Source organism: Pelobates fuscus, chromosome 1 (genome assembly GCF_036172605.1).
Source record: "Pelobates fuscus isolate aPelFus1 chromosome 1, aPelFus1.pri, whole genome shotgun sequence".
In the NCBI taxonomy this organism is placed as follows: Eukaryota; Metazoa; Chordata; class Amphibia; order Anura; family Pelobatidae; genus Pelobates; species Pelobates fuscus.
The window spans coordinates 254,413,033-254,435,641 of record NC_086317.1 but is presented as its reverse complement, the minus strand read 5'-3'; the positions used below and the strand labels follow the sequence as shown (position 1 = coordinate 254,435,641).

General features: G+C 43.8%; 1 protein-coding gene across 3 annotated transcripts in view; it reads right to left on the bottom strand.

Annotated features, from left to right (window-relative positions):
- The window catches only part of LOC134612200 (ultra-long-chain fatty acid omega-hydroxylase-like), a 99,196-nt gene that overhangs the window by 44,659 nt on the left and 31,928 nt on the right, over positions 1-22,609 (bottom strand). For 2 of the 3 annotated variants that reach the window (XM_063456560.1, XM_063456553.1), the window contains exon 4: positions 631-684. In XM_063456560.1, the coding sequence (XP_063312630.1) occupies positions 631-684 (54 nt within the window). Of the gene's footprint in view, positions 1-630; positions 685-13,935; positions 14,081-22,609 lie in introns of all 3 variants that reach the window. The other variant, XM_063456554.1, reaches the window with a different exon arrangement.

The following is a 22,609-nucleotide window of genomic DNA, read 5'->3' as shown; positions in this document are numbered from 1 at the left end:
TCTGAATATGTGAATTTTCCGCCTGTTGTGCCCGGAGCTGCATTAGTGTGCGTCCATTCAGCTCGGTGGTTGGCCACGACCCTCAGCATACACATTTTTTTTTTTTCAATGTAATGGCAAACAAATTCTTAATTCACTTTGCACAACAACAGTAAAAGTTTCAAAGTGATATATATTTTTTAATTTTGGAATGTGTTTTTTTGCATATCAAAAAAAAAAAATAAAAAATAGCCCATAAGAGACTTCCTTTAAGTATTTTTTTTTTTTTTTAACGTAACAATATAGTTGCTACGTACAATAATTTTTGGATGGGTTTTTTTTTGCACAAGAGGAAGTAGAAATTGCATAAGAATTTTTAACAATGTTATAAATTGCACTAGATACTCAGCATTACAATGGACAGAGAGGGACACTTTATTTTTAGGGGTGTGGTCAGAAGCAGGACTGTTCTGATAATTTTGAGGTGACTTACTAATAACAATTTTTGCAACTAAAATGTCATTTAGAACAATATACGGTATCTTATTTACACAGACTTATTTCTAAACACATGTATTGTTGTTTAAAAACACATTACTTATTATTGCTGGGGATTTCTAATATATACTTAGACATACCAACAGTACTCACCAAGCCAGGGTCTCAGAAATCCATAAAATAGCTCATCTTTAGGAGCAATGGCAGCTGGAAAACAGAAGTAAGTATATTGTAATTGTCGTTATAAGCTGGATATCAGAAATCTGTTATCAAAAGCATAGGTGTACAGCCTCCATTTCTAATTGGTTTTGATCCTTCGTTAACCTCAACCAGTAGCTATTACTGAATTTATCACTATATTCTATCAGAGTCCAACAGTTGCCAATATTTAGCTGATTCTATGAGCAGTTTAATATTTTTTAAATACTTTGTTTTAACTATAGCATTGTTCTGTCACTGCCTGTTCATAAGAAATCCCTTGTATTTATTTTTAGCAAATTTCTGATGAGAATTTGATGTCTATGGATCATCTTATCTCTGGTTATTGGGGGCTGATTTGGTATTCCAAAAATGTGTGGTCTTACATATGAAGGTGATTTAAACTCATGTATGTATTGCGGAAATCACATATCAGGGTGGTGTGGGCATAATCTAGATTCGAAGAGCATTAAACTATGTGTTTAAAATGTTTTTTTTTTTTGGTTAAATACTGATCCTTTAAAGGGAAACTCCAGTGTCAGGAAAACAACTAGACGTGGAGTTAACCCTGCAATGTAATTATTGCAGTTTTTAAAAAACTGCAATAATTACACTTGCAGGGTTAGGAGTAGTGGGAGTTGGCACCCAGGCCACTCCAATGAGCAGAAGTGGTCTGGGTGCCTGGAGTGTCCCTTTCATTTGATTGCATCAGCAATAACATAATGTTTATGGGAACCCATATTTACAGGAAGCAAATTGAAAACATACAGCAAGCCACTGAAGCAACAAACCCATCGCATCTCAATCATCAAGACTAGCAAGCTATATGATTGCACAAAGGAAGCTGTGTGCATGTCAACAATAAATGTATTTCCTCACTAGAAACTTATATTTAGAACTAACCACTTGCAGTCCTTAACACGGACAGCAAAACCAGTACCATATATAGAGGACACAGTTTTGACATATATATCTCAGATTGTGCAGTTAACTGTGTTTTGGAGCCATAAATGTTCGATCAAACTGCAAGAATATAAATGTGTTACAAATAAGTAAACGACTGAATGGTTAATTATTAACTGTAAGGTTAATGTATGTTCAGAAAAGAATTTAATAGTGCCAGCAAACAACCATTTGTTCAGCAGGTATAGTGTACAAGGTCCAGGAACAAGTTAATAAATAAGTTAATATCAACATTTTGGTCACTTACACAGAGGAAGGCCAAGAACTTTTTCTATTCTCTGTCTTACATGTATTTTTCTAAGCAGGCCTACAATACTAGAAGCAGCTGAAAATCAATGAACATGATTTTGCTATGGAAGTGGGTTGCATTTTATATAATTAAAAGGACACTCCACTGCCTCCCCAAAAATAAAAAAATAATATATAGTATCATTGTTTAGGCCATATACCCACAATGGAAACATGCATGCATATAATTGTGTTTTTTTTTTTTTCATTTGGGTTATATATAAGGCTTTACAAGCCCGCCCCTTCTAACCTAGCCCAGAATTAAAGGGAAACTCCAGTGCCAGGAAAACGTTCCGTTTTCCTGGCACTGGAGGGTCCCTCTCCCTCCCACCCCCCAATCCCCAGTTGCTGAAGGGGTGAAAACCCCTTCAGTGACTTACCAGAGGCAGCGACATGTCCCACGTCGCTGCTTCCTCCTCCCCCGCCGCTCCTCCTTCTGCTTACGTCGGCCGGTGGGCGAGACTGATCTCGCCGCTGGCCGAGGAGACCTAATGCGCATGCGCGGCAATGCCGCGCATGCGCATTAGCGCACCCCATAGGAAAGCATTGAAAATGACAGCCACTAGGGGAGGACTTAACCCTGCAAGGTAATTATTGCAGTTTAAAAAAAACTGCAATAATTACACTTGCAGGGTTAAGGGTAGTGGGAGTTGGCACCCAGACCACTCCAATGAGCAGAAGTGGTCTGGGTGCCTGGAGTGTCCCTTTAATGTAGCTGCCCAATCACAGACTTTTCAATGCAACTCAATGAGAAGTATTTTAAAGGCAGGCACTCTGGGCAATAGCCTGCCTCTTGAATTTAGCTCTACTGAATTAAACTACCATGATGTAACAGGTTGATTGACAGCCCGGAGGGAGGTGTCACTAGGCTAATTTACAAAACTTCCAATTTCTATTAAAATATGCACTATTTTAAAATGACAAAAAGAGGACACACTCCCACATAAAGCGCTTCAAGCATGTCACGTATCCTTCGTATCCATGTGGCCAAAACAGGAATAATTACCTTCTGAAGATCGATGGGAGTGCCGTGATTCTGGCTTTTGCATTCTGCCATGATGCCTGGCTTGTGTGGCATGTCGGTGCATGCCGGCATCTGCAGACTCACACAATTATATAGCCCCACATTAGTCCACGGTAAAGACGATGTCAACATACGTGTGACGTCCCGCAAAAGACGATCGTGTTTTTCTGTTTTTTTACTTTGGTTTCGTTTTCACTTCCCTGATTTCTGGTACCCTTGACTTTTGACTTTTCCTTATCGCTGTGTCTCGTTCTGTGTCCCTGACCTTGGCTAGTTTTCTGACTATTCTTAACGGTCACGTTAAGTCTGGCCATTCTAAAGTCCGGTAAGAGGTTACCCTTTGTTCTAGGGTGTGATACTATTCTGCATGCTGGATCAATAAAATCCCGACATTATGACAGGGCCATAGATCCTGCCGATATGTGTCAACACATAGTAGCTTGTGAGAGAAAGCTAGAGGAGAATGATCACCGTATGGATCAATTTGCCCAAGCTTTCAATACGCTACTAATACGTACGGCTCATTTGCAGCCTGAGGTCCCTTCAGCAGGTACACCCCTACCTACTGTACCTACACCTATCATATATAGGGCACCTACTATCACCCTATCTTCACCCACGCATTTTGAAGGTAATATTCACAAATGCTGAGGATTCCTTAATCAAATTGAGTACCATTTTGAAGCCTCACCTGGGTCTTTTCCCACAGATAGAGCTAAAATTGGATGAACCAACTACAAGGTAAAGCCTTAGCATGGGCCAATCCAATATGGGAGAATAATAAGACTGTTGCCCATAATTACCAGGAATTCCTTGCGGAATTCAAATTAACATTTGAACCATTGGGAAGGGAGAGCAACGCCTCCAGTGCCCTAATGCGTATCAAGCAAGCAAACCGGTCTGTCTCAGAGTATGCCATAGAATTCCACACCCTGGCTTCTGAGGTAGACTGGACCAATAACGGATTAATCACCACATTCTCAGAGGGATTATCTGAAGCTATCCTTGATGAGATTGCAGCCAAAGAACTACCAGGGAGATTAAATGAATACATCACTTACGTGATGCAAATATGTAATCGACTTAGGAACAGGGAGATAACTAGAAATAGAACTAGACATATGAATATGTCATTGGCGCCTCGCTTCTCTACCTGTTGTTTCTGGTCCTCCTGTGCAGTCTTAAACTGAACCTATACAGTTAGGGGTTATGAGACTATCAGAGGCAGAAATACAGTTTAGGAGAAAAGAAAGCCTTTGCTTATACTGTGGCAAGAAAGGACATATGAGAAATTCTTGTCCCATACGTCCGGAAAACTTGGCACCTATGAATCATAAGGGGACCAGTCGTAGATGTGATGGATATGTCCCCTGGTACTACCCAAAGTAGATTTCTCCTTAATATTACTGCTCTATGCAACAATAAACGTTTTTCATGTAAAGCCCTGATGGTGCTGCAGGAAACGTTATCCACATGCAATTTGTCAGTAAACACCTACTACCCATCAAGGAGAGAACATCACCCTTGGCCGTCGAGGCTATTGATGGGAGACCTGTCTCTTAACCTCTAATTACCCACAAGACTATGCCTATTACTGTTACTATAGGAGCCTTACATAAAGAAATCATTACATTTCAGATAATTGCTTCCCCTTCTTGTCCCATTATACTAGGATTCCCATGGCTTGTTGAGCATAATCCTCATATTGACTGGGCTAAGGGGGAAATACTGGGATGGGGTAAAGAGTGGGCATCGTTGCTCTACCTACTCCTACTCCTCAGCCTACCAAAATTCCTGTGCAGTGCTGGGAGGTTAAAGAAGTGTTTAGTAAATGAAACACTGATTATGCTACCTCCTCACAGAGCTTATGATTGCTCCATATATTTGTTACCCGGCACTATGCCCTCTAAGGGGGCAGTGTATGCCTTATCACCACAGGAAAGTAGGATTATGGAGGATTAGATTAAAGAGTCTCTACAAAAAGTCAAATTTGTGAATATTCTTCACCTGCAGGTGCGGGGTTCTTTTTTGTATCCAAGAAAGATGGACAGTTACAGCCATGTATTGATTATAGGGCATTGAACAAGATCACCATAAAAAATGCTTATCCCATTCCCCTCATCTCAGAATTGTTTGACAGATTCCAGGGCGCTATGGTGTTTACCAAACTTGACCTTAGGAGTGCTTATAATCTGGTAAGGATTAAGGAGGGTCATGAATGGAGAACTGCATTTAACACGAGAAGTGGTCACTATGAGTATCTTGTCATGCCCTTCGGCTTATGCAATGCTCCGGCCATATTTCACGATTTCATTAATGATGTTCTCAGAGACTACATTTATACTTTTGTATTAGTATATCTGGATGATATTCTCATTCATTCCCCTGATCTCCAGGCTCATCATAGGCATGTGAAGCAAGTATTGCAAACTTTGCTTAAAAATTAGTTATATTGCAAACTTGATATAATATTAGATATAATATTTCAGCCTCTGGTTTTCAGATAGACCCTCGCAAACTAGAAGCCATTCTACACTGGCCATTACCTAATGGGTTAAAAGACACTCAAAGGTTTATTGGGTTTGCAAATTACTATAGGAGATTCATCAAAGGTTTCTCTACTGTGATAGCCCCCATCACCAATATGACACGTAAGGGGGTTAACTGTACTATATGGTCTAAAGAAGCTAGAGAAGCTTTTGAGCTTCTTAAGAAATTATTTGCCTCTGCTGACATATTGGTACTTCCTGACACTAGCAAACCCTACTAGAGGTAGACGTCAGTGAGACAGGGGTAAGGGCTGTTCTTTCTCAGAGGGAGAGACAGGATACCCATTTTCATCCTTGTGGGTTATTTTCTGGAAAGTTGTCACCATCAGAGCATAACTATGATATTGGTAACAGAATTGTTGGCCATTATACTAGCTCTGAAAAAATGGCGACATATTTTGGAAGGTTCCAAGGAACCCCTCCTGATCATAAAAGGCTGTCTTCTAGACAAGCTAGATGGTCATTGTTCTTGTCACGCTTTAACTTTAATATCACGTACAGACCAGGTCCTAAGAACGTTAAGGCTGACGCCCTATCTTAGCAATTTGACAAAGAGTCAGAACAAGAACAAGAGACCTCCCCTATCATTCAACCTGAGTGTATCATTGCCTTTACTGTCCTTTCATTGTCTTCTCCTCTTCTTTGTGCTATCATGGAGGCTCAGTCTCAGGCACCTAGTGATAAACCTCAAGATAGGTTGTTTATTCCATTGCTAGAAAGAGAGGAGGTACTAAGAGTGTTCCACGATAATGATACAGCTGGACATCCGGGTATTAATAAAACTGTATCATCTGTCTCCAGATCATTTTGGTGGCCTTCTCTTAGAAAAGACATCAGAGTGTATGTGGAGGCTTGTGCTGTTTCTGCGGTTTCTAAGGTTCCCCATAAACTACCATGTGTGTTAAGACTGCCTCTATTGGCTGTTTACCAGACAGGGCTGTCTTCTAGAGCAGCTTCTTGACACTGTGAAATTACAATAGACATCCTCATGCTATGCATGAGGATGTCCAAGATCTAAAAATCATGAAAGGAAAGCATCCAGACAAAGCTTTTCTATAGGGAAGACCTAATGCGTGTGTTACACTCACCAGATATGTGTATTAGGTCACCCCTATCGGTTGACATCAGCAGAGGAGGAGGGCAACACAGCACTGAGGGACATCGGTTCTGGTATCAAGTAAGTGTAAAACTATTTTTAATATACTTTTTTTTTACCCTATTTTTACCACACGCGGGGCAAGGAGGGAGCGGGGGCAGAGGCACTAGTTTAGTATTCCTAACTATAGTTTTCCCTTACAAAATATGTGTTTTAGGGATCTGGAGTGTCCTTTTAACTGATTTAGTCTGACAAGGGCTTCATACTTGGACAAAGAATGGGGGTGTTCTTTCAAATTTCCCTACCCGTGAAAATCCCCTACCCTCGTCACTTCCGGTGAGGGGAATCAGCTGGATCCTGTGCTGCACATGCGTGCTAGCACTCCTGCTACTCCTCCAAAGCAAGGTCCTGGAAGGTAAGTAACACTAGTTTTACACTTTCATTATAGTTAGTGCATTCACTAAGCTTAGGACATGGGACATGTTAGGGTTCAAATTATGGTTAGGATTAGGGACTTGTTCATATTTAGTGATATTTCACATTAGGGGAATATCACTAAATTGTGCTTTTTCACACTTTATTTTAACCCTTATCCCAAGGGTTATGGTAAGAATAGAGTGTGGGAGAGGTTAAAATACATTACCTAACCCTAATTTTAACCCCCACTTAACCCTAAATGTCTAAGCTTAGTGAATGCACTAACTATAATGAAAGTGTTAAACTCGTTTTACTTACCTTCCAGGACCTTGCTTTGGAGGAGTAGCAGGAGTGTTAGCAGGCATGTGCAGCACAGGATCCAGCTGTTTCCCCTCACCGGAAGTGAAGAGGGTAGGGGATTTTCATGAGGTAGGGGAATTTGATAGAACAGGGGCTTTTCAATCACTATCCAGGAGGTACTGATATAAGGGCAAGACAAAAGTAATAAACAGAAAAAGGTAAAAGAGATAAAGCAAAGCAGAGAAACACTTAAATACTGGGTGAATAAGATAGGAAAAGAGAGAGTGGATAATAAATAGAAGTGCGTAGACTACAAAATATAGCAAGCATGCAAAGAAGGTGAAGAACACTGAGAAAGAGGTAGAACAAAATGTACAAAGGTAACATAAAGAACCCAAAAAGCAGAAAGGATAGAACAAAGGACTGGAGGGCCAAAGTAGAAAAAGGTGAATATGCAGAAACAGAGAGAAAGAGAAAATAAATGTACATATTAGAGAAGGTGAACTGGAAAGCATAATAATGGAGATAGGATGAGCAGAGGAAGAAAAAGGAAAACATTGAACACAGGAAGAAATGTAACAAAGACAAGAATGCATGACATGAAAAAACTGTAAGTGGTCAATGCATTAAAGGTTAAAGAGGACCAAAACAAGAGTGGAAATAGGAGATAGAATAATATGCTGGGAACATAAAATGGTTGGTTGAGAGGTATCTAAAGGTTTTGCTAGGTCACAAAATATCACACTCATCTACCGTAAGTCATGTACAAAATGTGTCAAAAATTAAGACCTGAAGGCAGGCCCGGACTGGCCATCGGGCACACCGGGCAAATGCCCGGTGGGCAGGGCCGGATTAACATAGGGGCTGATGGAGCTGCAGCTCCAGGCCCAGGCCCATGGAATAGGCCCATTTAAAAAAAAAAATTTTTATTTTTTTTTACACATTACTCTTAGGTTTGCCACCTGACTGGTATTTTACTGGCACAGCCGGTATTTGAGGCTGTGTGGCCGTGCCGGTATTGCAGATATACCAGCAATACAAATGCAGGTATTTTTCTCCGAATAAATGGAGATTACTCTGCAATACCAGCACCGGCCAGAAGGGGTCACTGTGTGTGGAGAGAGGCAGGTATAGGAAGTTACAGCATATCCCTGCCTCTCTCTACTGCTCACTGATCCATGAGGGAGCAACAACACAGCACAGAGTCCAGACAAGTGAGGGATGGGGGGAAAGATAGTAGGGACACATGGGGACACTGAGACACTAGGGGACACATGGGGACACTGAGACACTAGGGGACACTAAGGGACATATGGGGACACTTAGACACTAGGGGACACAGACACACTAGGACATATGGGGACACAGACACTGGGAGACCTGGGAACACAGACACTTGGGAACACTGGAAAACATGGGGACACTGAGACACTAGGGGACACATGGGGATGCTGAGACACATGGGGACGCTGTGAGACATAGGGACATTGGGAGACACTGAGACATTGGGACACGGAGACACTATGTCCCCATTTCTCCCAGTGTCCCCATGTCCCCCAGCCAGTGTCCCTAGTGTCTCAGTGTCCCCAAGTCTCCCAGTGTCTGTGTCCCATGTCTCACAGTGTGCCTAGTGTCCCCATGTCTATGTCCACAACTGTCCCCATGTCTCCCAGTGTCCCCAAGTGTCTGTCTCCCAGCCAGTGTCCCCTAGTAATCCCAGTGTCTGTGTTCCCATGTCTCTGTGTCCCTAGTGTCTTAGTGTCCCCAAATGTTTCAGTGTCCCCATGTCTCAGTGTATGTGTCCCTAGTGTCTCAGTGTCCCCATTTCTCCCAGTTTCCTTAAATGTCTCAGTGTCCCCTTGTCTCCCAGTGTTCCCATGTCTGTGTGTTCCCGGGTCTCTCAGTGTCCCCATGTCTCTCAGTGTCCCCGGGTCTCACTGTGTCCCAAGTATCCTAGTGACATGGGGACACACTGAGACATTGGGACACTGGGAGAAATGGGGACACTGAGACACTGGGAGACTAGGGGACTGGGCGACATGGGGACACTGACACTGTGATACATAGGGACACTGAGACACTGGGTGACTTGCGAGACTGAGACACTGGGAGACAGGGAGACATTGGGAGCAATCCATCTATACAGCAGAATCAAACTGTGAGTAGTTTGTTGGTGATTTTACAGAATTTTCTCTGATGTCACTCCTTGTGATTATACAAATGATTAAGGCTGGTATTTTTTCCCAAGAAAGGTGGCAACCCTTACTACTCTTCACATACTCTTGCTTAAAGGAGCACTACAGGGTCAGGAACACAATCATGTATTTTTGACCCTATTATGTTAAAACCACCACCCTGGCCCCTTCTTGCCTCCCTAAGTATAGTAAAATATAACTTGTATTCAAGTCTGCAGCTGCTGGCTCTGCCTCTGAACTGACTGTCTGCTGACATCATCAGAAGTGGTGGTCTGAGCAAATTACAATACTTGCCCATAGGATTGGCTGAGACTGTTAACTAGGCAGATCAGGGGCAGAGCCAGCACAAGTCCAACATAGCCCTGGCCAATCAGCATCTCCTCATAAAGATACATTGAATCAATGCATCTCTATGAGGAAAGTTCAGTGTCTGCATGCAGAGGGTGGAGACACTGAATGGCAGTGCTGCACACTAGGCAGTACTGCCCCAGGAAGCACCTCTAGCAGCCATCTAAGGAGTGGCTAGTGGAGTTATTTTCTCTGAAAAGACAGTGTTTACTGCAAAAGGCCTGAATGGAATATTTCTACTTACCAGAACAAATACAATAAGCTGTAGTTGTTCTGGTGACTATAGTGTCCCTTTAAGTTTGGAAGCTTAAGAGGGATGTATGGGAACAAAACCTGTGTGGACTGGCTGACAAAATTAGTTTAGGTAATGCTGTTGGTCTCTCTAACACTGTGGTATGTCCCCTCCTTTCTTCTACACTCACTACATACACCTTTTCTCTGTCTCAGACTGTATACCAGGAACTTCTGCCTGCTAGTAAGAAGATAAGGAGACAAGTGGACCAGCGAGTGCTAGGGGACAGTCCTTAGAAAGCATGGAGTGAGCGCATCATTAGACGCATTTATGTCAAGCTCAGAATGCTGCCTGCATAGTATGCCCTTAGTTGGCCAGCCTGCAGGATTGGCGGGCAGCCTGACATGCATTCATGCCAGGCTGTCCTTCAAATTCTTTGGACAGACATGCCACCTTTTTGGGCATGTTCTCCACTTTTGGCAGGTCTGGTGACGTGATTCGCACCAGTGGCCCACCCTTTTACCCCGCCCATTGACTTGCTGCTTCACTGGACACTGCTGTTAGGGGGTATGGATTTACTTGAAAGATGAAAGCATAAATTAGAGAGAGATTAGCATAGAGTATGTGTTTTCTTATAGCTGCATCCTATGAGTTTACCTCCAACACCATCTCCATCAGATACATGACGTTTGGGAGGTATGACCGTTTTAGTGTTTTTGGTCGATAAGATTCTGTAAATAGGCCCATCATAATTGTCAGCACCAGGCCCACTGGGCTCTTAATCCGGCCCTGCCGGTGGGCCGCGGTGGCCATGTGCCACACACACACTGCACCCCTGACACTCACAGCACACGCACACACACTGCACCCCTAACACACAGCACACACACAAACACTGCACCCCTAACACTCACAGCACACACACACACTGCACCACTGACACTCACCCACTGACACTTACAGCACACACACACACTGAACCCCTGACACTCACGGCACACACACACACACACACTGCACCCCTGACACTCACACCACTCACACACACACACTGCACCCCTGACACTCACCCACTGACACTTACAGCACACACACACACTGAACCCCTGACACTCACAGCACACACACACACACACACACTGCACCCCTGACACTCACCCACTGACACTTACAGCACACACACACACTGAACCCCTGACACTCACGGCACACACACACACACACTGCACCCCTGACACTCACAGGATCTCCCCTGCCGGTCTTTGCAGGGCCAGCTCTATCCGAGCGCCGGCCCTGCAGTAGTCCCTGGCGGGCCGGTGGGGAGATCAAAGATCTCCCTCACCGGCCCACATGCAGGATATTCCGGCCGCCGGCGGGGGAGAGAGGGAGGGAGGGAGCCAGCCTGCCAGCAGAGGAACCCGGCGGAGCTCTAACTTGCAGCTCCGCCGGGTTCCTCTCGCGAGATTCGGAGCGTTGCCATGGCAATGCTCCGGGTCTCGCGAGAGTGAACTCTAGCCCCACAGGCAACAGGATCCCCCCTCCCAGGCATAAGGTAAGCAGAGAGGGGGGAAATAATCATACGGTCACAGCAGCCTCACAGACCGCTAACACACAAACACACTCACAGCATCCCTGACACTCACACTGCACCCCTATCTGCTTCAAATATCAATGTGCACTCAGAAAAGTAAATTTGTATACTATCAAATGCTGTTTGATAAATATCTGTAAATTGATATAATGAACAAGACTGGCCATTCTCCTCTCTCATTAAAAAGTGCACTTACCCCGAGCTGACACTCAGTGGATGCTTGTTTATTGCACACCAATCTTTGGACTGTATGAGGATATGCAATAAACTAAATCCAAAAGCCTCATTAATCTTTGCCAGCATTTAGACCAGTGTAACTCAATCGGCAGCTAAACTTCTTAAACTGGTCTGCATCCTTTACATTAAAGCAATATTAATTTTTTTTATGAAACAAGCGTACTTTATAAAGAAGCCAGTGAATGTCTATCAGTGTACACAAAGATACAATTAAAGGTAACATATTTGTTAATTAATTAAATAAATGTAGAAAACTAGGCCATTTTACAACCCATGGTTGAAGAACACAGCAGACATCATATTGGATTACTGTGCCTTCAATAAACATGGATGAAAAAACACTCACACTACACACACACTGCACCACTAACACTCACAGCACACACACACACACTGCACCCCTAAAACTCACAGCACACACACACACACTGCACCCCTAACACTCACAGCACACACACACACACTGCACCCCTAACACTCACAGCACACACACACACACTGCACCCCTAACACTCACAGCACACACACACACTGCACCTCTAACACTCACAGCACACACACACAAACACACTGCACCCCTGACACTAACAGCACACACACACACACACTGCACCCCTGACACTCACAGCACACGCACACACACTGCACCCCTAACACACAGCACACACACAAACACTGCACCCCTAACACTCACAGCACACACACACACACACTGCACCACTGACACTCACCCACTGACACTTACAGCACACACACACACTGAACCCCTGACACTCACGGCACACACACACACACACACTGCACCCCTGACACTCACACCACTCACACACACACACTGCACCCCTGACACTCACAGCACACACAGACACTGCACCCGTGACACTCACACCACTCACACACACACACTGAACCCCTGACACTCACAGCACACACACACACACACACTGCACCCCTGACACTCACCCACTGACACTTACAGCACACACACACACTGAACCCCTGACACTCACGGCACACACACACACACACACTGCACCCCTGACACTCACACCACTCACACACACACACTGCACCCCTGACACTCACAGCACACACAGACACTGCACCCGTGACACTCACACCACTCACACACACACACACACTGCACCCCTGACACTCACAGCACACACACACACACTGCACCCCTGACACGCACTGCACCCCTGACACTCACAGCACCCTCACATGCACATAGCACCCTAATGAAAACACAGCACCCGCTCACACACAGCACACACACACATAGCACCCTGATGCAAACACAGCACCCGTTCACACACAGCACACACACACTGCACCGATCACACACACAGCACCCTTACCCACATAGCACCCTCACGCAAACACAGCACCCATCACTCACACACACACTACACCCCTCACACACACACACTGCACTCCTCTCGCACACACACTACACCCTTTACACACACCCTCACACACACTGCACAATATGCTTTCCTAGCATTTTTGTCTCCTGGTATCCCAACTATGGAGACACCAGAGACAAATTTCAAGCAAACACAGTGCAAGCATGTTATTAAATTTGCTTGCGCTGTGCAGAACAAATACAGGGTCTTTTTCTCATGCCAGAGCTCTTCAGCAGAGCTCTGCGCATGGTCTACCCTGGAAGAGCATTGAACCAACATGCTCAATTTGTGATGGGGCGTGCTTGTCATTGGTGATGACAAAACACACCCTATCTGGCCCCGCCCCCTTTTTAGTGGGCCGCTGTAATTAAAAAATGCCCGGGCCGAATTTTCTTCCCAGTCCGGCCCTGCCTGAAGGTAGGTAATTCTAGGTTGTCCATGCTACTTATATTTAAGATGGGTTAGTTTATTGATGGGTTATTGATGGGTTAGTTTTGTGATGGGTTAGTTTATTCATTCAGTCTGCTTAGCATAGATAAATAAAGCACGTATAGCTGAGAGGCTCAAGCAGCTTTGGCAGGTTAGGAGGAGCATGGTGGTAACAAAGCTACCTGACACCTGAAGCACTGGTTTAGTGCAAATAGGGTGGAAAAGCCTCACAATCGGATAAAAAGGGCTAAACCACCAGGAACAAGCATGACCGTATGTCTTCACCAAGTTGTCTGCCACCAGCAATCCTTCTTCAGTATTCCTGATCTACATTAAGGGGAGGTGAAAGTCAGAACAAGCTTGTATTATTAAATATTGTTTTTTGGAACAGATGAGTTTACTCCCCTGATTAAAAACATGGATTATAAAACTATTGCTTGTTTTTGTTAGATACTTGTAGCCTTACTGCTAGCAAATGTGATGAATTAAGTTTGTACTTACTTTTTAAGTTTGTACTTACCAAAATACATATTTAGTACAATATACAATAATTTACAAAAAGAATATTTTTAAAACAATATTTAGTTTTTCTCAGTATCATCTTATTACAGCAAGAAACTTGCTCACCTCTTATATATATATATATATATATATATATATATATATATTAAAAATTATTATTAATAACATAGAAAACATACAAATAATTATTTGTAAACAACTGGGAATATTTAAAAAATATAAAATAATAATAGTACAATACAAAAGTTATCATTGCATACTGTAATCCACTAATCTGGCTAATCCAAACTATATTATAGCTAAATAAATATAAAGATAGATATTAATATAGACAAAACAAAGCAGAGAAACATGGGTCAGGGAGATAGGAGAAAGCAAAGCAGAAAAACACTGAAATACTCTATATCGCTCTCTGTATGTATGTGTATATATATATATATATATATATATATATATATATGCATGTATGTATGTATGTATGTATGTATGTATGTATGTATGTATGTATGTTGAAAACCCATGGTATGACACAGATATTATACATTTGTGCTCGGAATTTCGAATACGTAATGGAAAGTAGAAGGAGATGCAGAGTTGGTTGAGGTGTGCCGAAACCAACGTACAAGTAGGCCTGTAATAAAAAGAGGGCCCACCAGGGCCGGTGCAAGGATTCTTGCCGCCCTCGGCAAGAATACATTTTGACGCCCTCCTTATGAACGCAGCTACATTCCCTCAACAGCTTATTTACTAAACTCTGAATTACACTAAAGAGACATTTAGGGAAAGAGGCACACTGAGTAGATATTAAAGGGAAACTATAGTGCCAGGAAAATAAACTTGTTATCCTGGCACTATAGCTTCCCCCTCCATCAAGCGCACCTCCCCTCGTGGTGCAGCAGGGGTTAAAACACCTTCTGTCACTTACCTGGGTCCAGCAGTCTTTTGTGCTGGCTTGGTTCCGCCTTTGCTCCTCATTGGCCACGCTTACAGTGGTATTTCCGTGACTGGGCGTCCCCGTGCATAGCCACTAGAGGAGTTAACCCTGAACGGTAATTATTGAAGTTTCTTAAAAATTGCAGTGTCACTTACACAATCTCACTAATACACACTCTCTCACTGGCATACACACTTACACATTCTAACTAACTTACACACTCTAACACATACACATTCTCACTTACCTACACAGTGCCACTTGCACACTCTCACTAACACACACAGTGTCACCTACATACTCTCACTTATACACACTCTCACTGGCATACACATTGTCAGTTACACACTCTAACACCACTCAGTGTCACTTGCACACTCTCCCTAACACATACTCACTAACAGTGTCACTTGCACATTCTCACTAACACACACACCCAGAGTCACTTGCACACTCTCCCTAACACACACACACACACACACACACATAGTCACTTGCACACTCTCCTTAACACACACACACACACACAGTCACTTGCACACTCTCCTTAACACACACAGTCACTTGCACACTCTCCTTAACACACACACACAGAGTCACTTGCACACTCTCCTTAACACACACACACAGAATCACGTGCACACTCTCCTTAACACACACAGAGTCACTTGAACACTCTCCTTAACACACACACGCAGAGTCACTTGCACACTCTCCTTAACACACACACACACACACACAAAGTCACTTGCACACTCTCCTTAACACACACACACACACAAAGTCACTTGCACACTCTCCTTAACACACACACACAGTCACTTGCACAGTCTCCTTAACACACACACACACAGTCACTTGCACAGTCTCCTTAACACACACACAGTCACTTGCACACTCTCCTTAACACACACACACACACACACACAAAGTCACTTGCACACTCTCCTTAACACACACACACACACAGAGTCACTTGCACACTCTCCTTAACACACACACACACACACACACGGTCACTTGCACACTCTCCTTAACACACACACACACGGTCACTTGCACACTCTCCTTAACACACACACACACACAGTCACTTGCACACTCTCCTTAACACACACACACACACAGTCACTTGCACAGTCTCCTTAACACACACACACACAGTCACTTGCACACTCTCCTTAACACACACACACACCCACACACACACACACACACAGAGAGTAACTTGCACACTCTCCTTAACACACACACACACAGTCACTTGCACACACTAACACACAATGTCACTTACACACTCATTAACACACATACTGTCACTCAAACACAAACTTTACATAAAGTCACACTTTATTTACACACACAAACAAACCAATTTACACACTCCCCCATTTGCAAACATGCACACAATAAGAAATCCACCTTAACCATGCCATACCTGGGTACTGTGAAAAGAAGAGGTCCAGGCTGCAGGATCCAGGATGTTGCTCTTTTTCTCCTGGGGGAGCAGGAGAGCCGTGCACTGTAAGCACAGGCTACTTCCTGCTCCCTTCACAGTGCTTCCGGTGTTCACAGGCTCCCCCTGCCTCCAGGAAGCACAGTGCTCTGCTCGGGGGATGGGGTTACAGCAAACCCCACTGCCTGAGAAGGTAATCGGCTGCAGAGGGAGCCCAGCAGGTGAGTGGCTGCGCTGGGGGGTGGCTAAGGAGCCGCTCACCCAGCATAGCATTCCCAGACAGCTGCAGCAGGGCAGCCCACCGGGAAACCTCTCGGTTTGCGCCCCCTAGAGGCCGGCGCCCCAGGCGAATGCCTTATTCGCCTTAATGGTAGCGCCGGCCCTGGGGCCCACAAAGGTGAAATGTGTATATAGATGGGTGTAGGTGGGTGGGGACAATCAGCTTGAACGGCAAAGGTGAGTAGGGGGGTAGGGGTTTAAATAGGGGTCATAACTCCTCCCACAAATTCAGGCCAAATGGCCTTTTAACTTGTGCTCTGAATTTCTAATACGTAATGGAAAGTAGAAGGAGATGCAGAGTTGGTTGTGGTGTGCTGAAACCAATGTACGCCATTGGCGGATCCAGGGGGGGGGCAACGGGGCAATTGCCCCCCCCGAGAAAATATTGCTGCCCGAGGCTCTCCCCTGCCGGCCCATGCAGGGCTGGTGCTATCCAAGCACCAGCCCTGCTGATTGCCTGCACGGACCGGAGGGGAGATCAGTGATCTCCCTCCCCGGCCCACAGGCAGATTGCTGGGCGGCCGGCAGGGGAGGGAGTGGGAGAGAGAACCCGGGGGAGCTCTTACCTGCAGCTCCGCCGGGTTCTCCTCTCGCGAGCACGGAGCGTTACCATGGCAACGCTCCGTTCTCGCGAGAGTGAACTCTAGCCTGAGCTGCAGGTTAGAGTTCACTCCCCCACTAGAACCACCAGGGACTGGAAGAGAAAGCAATGTCTCCCCCTCCCTCAGCAAAGGCAAGAAGGGAGGGGGGACATTAGCTTTATTTATTTAATTATTATTTAATAATTAAAACAAAAAAAAATATCTTTTATCTGCCCCCCTATCCTCTCACACACTGCACCACACAGCCCCCCTTACCTACACAGCCCCCCCTTACCTACACAGCCCCCCCTTACCTACACAGCCCCCCCTTACATACACAGTCCCCCTCTTACATACACAGCCCCCCCTAACATACACAGCCCCCCTCTTACATACACAGCCTCCCTCTTACATACACAGCCCCCCTCTTACATACACAGCCCCCCCTTAAACACACAGCCCCCTTACCTACACAGCCCCCCTTACTTACACAGCCCCCCCTTACATACACAGCCCCCCCTTACCTACACAGTCCCCCCTTACATACACAGTCCCCCCTTACCTACACAGCCCCCCTTTACACACACAGCCCCCCCTTACACACACAGCCCCCCCTTACACACACAGCCCCCCTTACATACACAGACCCCCTTTACACACACAGCCCCCCCTTACATACACAGCCCCCCTTACATACACAGCCCCCACTTACACACACAGCCCCCCCTTACACACACAGACCCCCCTTACACACAGACCCTCTTACACACACACAGCCCCCCTTACATACACAGACCCCCCTTACATACACAGACCCCCTTTACACACACAGCCCCCCCTTACACACACAGCCCCCCCTTACACACACAGCCCCCCTTACATACACAGACCCCCTTTACACACACAGCCCCCCCTTACATACTCAGCCCCCCTTACATACTCAGCCCCCCTTACACACACAGCCCCCTCTTACACACACAGCCCCCCTCTAACATGCACAGCCTCCCTTACATACACAGCCCCCCTCTTACACACAGCTCCCCCTTACATACATAGCCCCTCTTACACACACACAGCCCCCCCTTACACATAGCCCCCAATACACTCACTGCCCCCCATACACACACAAAGCACCCCTCACACAAAAACACGCTGCGCCACTCACGCACAAACACACTGCTCCCAATACACACACTGCACCATTTACACACAAACACACTGCTCCCAATATACATATTGCTACCCCATACATACACTGCACCCCTCTCACACACGCACTACCCCTCCATACACATACTGCGACCCTCACACACACTGCACCCCTCACACACATACACACTACAACCCCTATCCCGGCAGACATGGGTAAGTTATCAAACAGTTTTTTTAACCAGTTTGACTACTTACTCTGGGAGGGCGCCACAGCAACTCCTGGCACCAAAACCACTACAGAGAGCTGTAGTGGTTATTGTGCCTGGATTGTTTCTTAAAATAATCTGCCAGTGCCCCTCCCGAGATTAGCTTCTGGATCCGCCACTGATGTACGCAAGTATTCATTTTACCTGATTTGAGTAAAAACAGCCCTCCCTAAAAGCTCATGGGGCACTGCTACATCCTGAAGAGGAAAAATATACTGGCGCTTTTGACAGAACCTTGATATATCTAGTAGCCGCTGTATCACCAAATGTACCCTCCCAAATACACAAATTACAAATACCAAAAAAGAAAGGTGAAGCGCTACATACAATACTCAATTTAGTCCACACTTTTTAGGAATATTCCCTTCCCAAAAGGTCGTAGGGTAGATGAAAATTGACACCCAAATGTTCTGAAAAACAAATTAAATCTTCATAGTGCAACTCTGTGATTCAGTATATAGATTATAAGCTTGTATATAGAACCACTCACATTTAGTTGAGCTTATAGCCAAGCTCAGGAGTGCACGCTTTCAGGTCCGTAAAGGCGACCTTTACCCTTCTTCAGTCCTCTTTTTCAGATGTGGCTAGAGCTCAAGCGAGAAAATATATAGTACAATATCGTCTATAATCAGTATTCAGTATAAAATGAATAGCCCCCAGCTATGCCAATCTTTTCATGTCATATTGGGAACAACATTTTATATATGAAGGGCATGGCTGGGGGGGGAGCTTGGTCACCTATGGCCGTTACATTGATGATATTTTCTTTATTTGGAGAGGAGGAGTCCCGCTTTTGGAAGATTTTTTGGCATTTCTTAATAATAACACATGGGGGATTAGCCTAACGATTACCATCTACAAAAATATGCTCAGGGAGCTAGGGCATTTCTGAGAGATACTAAACATCTCATTCAGGAGCTGGAATGCATCGAATGGGATGATGATTATGTTTGGGCTACTTTGGATGTAACCTCACTCTACACCGTAATAGACCATGATTTGGGTGTAGAAGCAGTGAGACAGAATTTTGACCGTGATGCTGACCTGGATCCAATTTTTTGTGATTTTTTGGAGAGGGCTATTCGTTTTATTCTCACGCACAATTTCTTTAGTTTCGACGGAGATTTTTTTCTTCAGATCAAGGGCACTGCAATGGGCACCAAGTTTGCACCAAGCTATGCCAACGTGTTTATGGACTGCTGGGAAAGATCGTCTGTCTGGTCCAATAACCCGTTTGGTGCAAACTTGGTGCTCTGGAGACGGTACATCGATGATGTCCTGATGATATGGCGTGGCCCTATAGACCAGCTGCACAGTTTCTTCGAATATGTCAACCATAATTCTTTATCATTGGTTTTCACTCCTAAAATTGGTGCCCAAAGTATTGACTTTCTTGATCTGTCAATATATATTGAGGATCGGAAAGTTAAGACTAAGACTTTCTTTAAAGATATTGACTCTAACAGCTTTATTGACACCAAAAGTGGACATCATCCGAACTGGCTTAGAGGGGTTCCTAAGAGCCAGTTTGTTAGATTACGGAGGAATTGCAGCGATCTAGACTCCTTTTTTGTACAAGCAGAGGTTCTGAAGAAACGCTTCCTAGAGAAGGGGTATTCCCCCGAATTTATAAACTCAGAAATTGCGAGAGTTGGGAAGATCTGTCGAAAGGATCTTCTTATAAATAAGAAGAAAGATATGATTAGAAATCCTGCCTTCGATTTTTCCTTTAATACTCGGTACAATGGAAGAGCTTTCGATGTGCAGAGGATTATAAGGAAACATTGGGGGTTGTTAGTAGAGGATGAATTTCTGGGGAAACAGATACCTAAGGATCCCAAAGTTATTTTTAGAAAGGGCACAAATTTAAAACAAATCCTTGCCCCCAGTACTTTTCGGTCGGTGAAGGGTCACACTAGTCAGAAGGGAGGTTTCTTTACATGTGGGAATTGTGTAAGTTGTGGCCACCTGTTTAGTACAGTCTTTGATTTCGTGAGTACACAGACGCAAATGAAATTTAAGATTAAAAATAAGATATCTTGTTCCTCCACACATATAATATATCTCCTCACTTGCGGCTGTGGGATGCAATATGTGGGAAGAACTGGGAGAAAACTAAAAATAAGATTGCAGGAACATAGAAATAACATCAAAAAGGGTCTTCTGACTCATTCAGTGCCGGTACACTGTAATAGCTGTCCCATCTTTAGCTTTAATACACTCAAATGCATAGGCATAGAACAAATAACTCTGAACGAAAGAGGTGGGGATTTAATGATGTTTTTAAGACAACGTGAGGGTTACTGGATCCATACATTAAAAACCATGAAACCAATGGGTTTAAATGTTGATTTTGATTTGATTTGTTTTCTGTAATTGTTTATTTGTTTAATTTTTCTATTTTATTTTATTTTTCACTTTTATTTATTACTCATTTGTTGTTTATTTATTTATTTTTTGGGTTTGGTCTGTTTAAGTTTTATAACTTGAACAGATTAGGCTTAATGTTAATTTATATATATTTTATTATTTTTATTAGATACTCTTTTATACTTTATTATTATTTTTACTTTCTCCCCCAAAGGTTTTTTACACCAATTATGGGTTCCACAATGGTTCTTTACATTAGTATCAGCTTTGTATTTTCATTGTCTATTGTTCCTGGTATAAGAGGATATGCTGCTATTTTATCTAATACATATGTTTCTTCTATTATGGATTTGTGGGTTTAAATGCCTAAGTATAATGGGACTTTCCCTTTGTCCTAACTCCGAACTGATTAACGGAACGAAACTGAGGCTTGGACAGCATTTCCGGAACGCATGACGCAACCGGAAGTAGTCCGAACCCGGAAGTAAGCGGCGGAGTCGGCTGTTTTCGCGCCAAACCGGACGGATTTAAAAGGAAGGTCCCTGGACTTGTTTTCATGCCTGCATTTGGAGGACTTCATATCTGATGCCCCTGAGGAAGTTCATTCTATGAACGAAACGCGTAGGGCTTTTTCCTTTAGTGCTAGAGTTTTTTAATTTTTATTATATTGTTGATTTTATTTATGCACCTGGTTTTTTTGCTCCTTTGGATTTCTCCACTGGGATGTATCATTTCATCTGAAACCTTGATGTGCCTATTTGACACTGCAATTCTGTAAGTGCGTTTGTGAATAAATTGTGTCTTTTTTTACTTGGATACTCTGCACTATATTTTTTATTTCTTCCCTCCTATGCATGATTTTGATGGTCTACAAGTCCTGAACTCGTCAGAGCAGTATATTTGATGTGCCTTCAATCAAACTGCCTTTTGTGAGTGCAATCCTTTAAACCACAATTTTATTATTTTTTTGCAACAATATTGCGCTATGTCCTTCTCTATTATTTCTGTATTGTAGATTGCCATTTCTTTGGTACTTTGTTGTTATTGCCTTGAGGATATAAGAGGAATCCTTTGTCTACAATACAGTTAATTTAAGGGTAATTTGTGTGTGTGTTTCACCCAATACCCATTAAGTGTGTTTGCTATCTACACACAGGTGAATGTACACTGTTTGTTTTTAATCTTTCCTTTATATACAAGGCAGCTTTTGATAATAATGTCTCTATTTGATAAAAGAAATAATATACATAGAGAAATGGCTATTGAATTTGCTAATTGGGCAGAAAAACCAGAAAA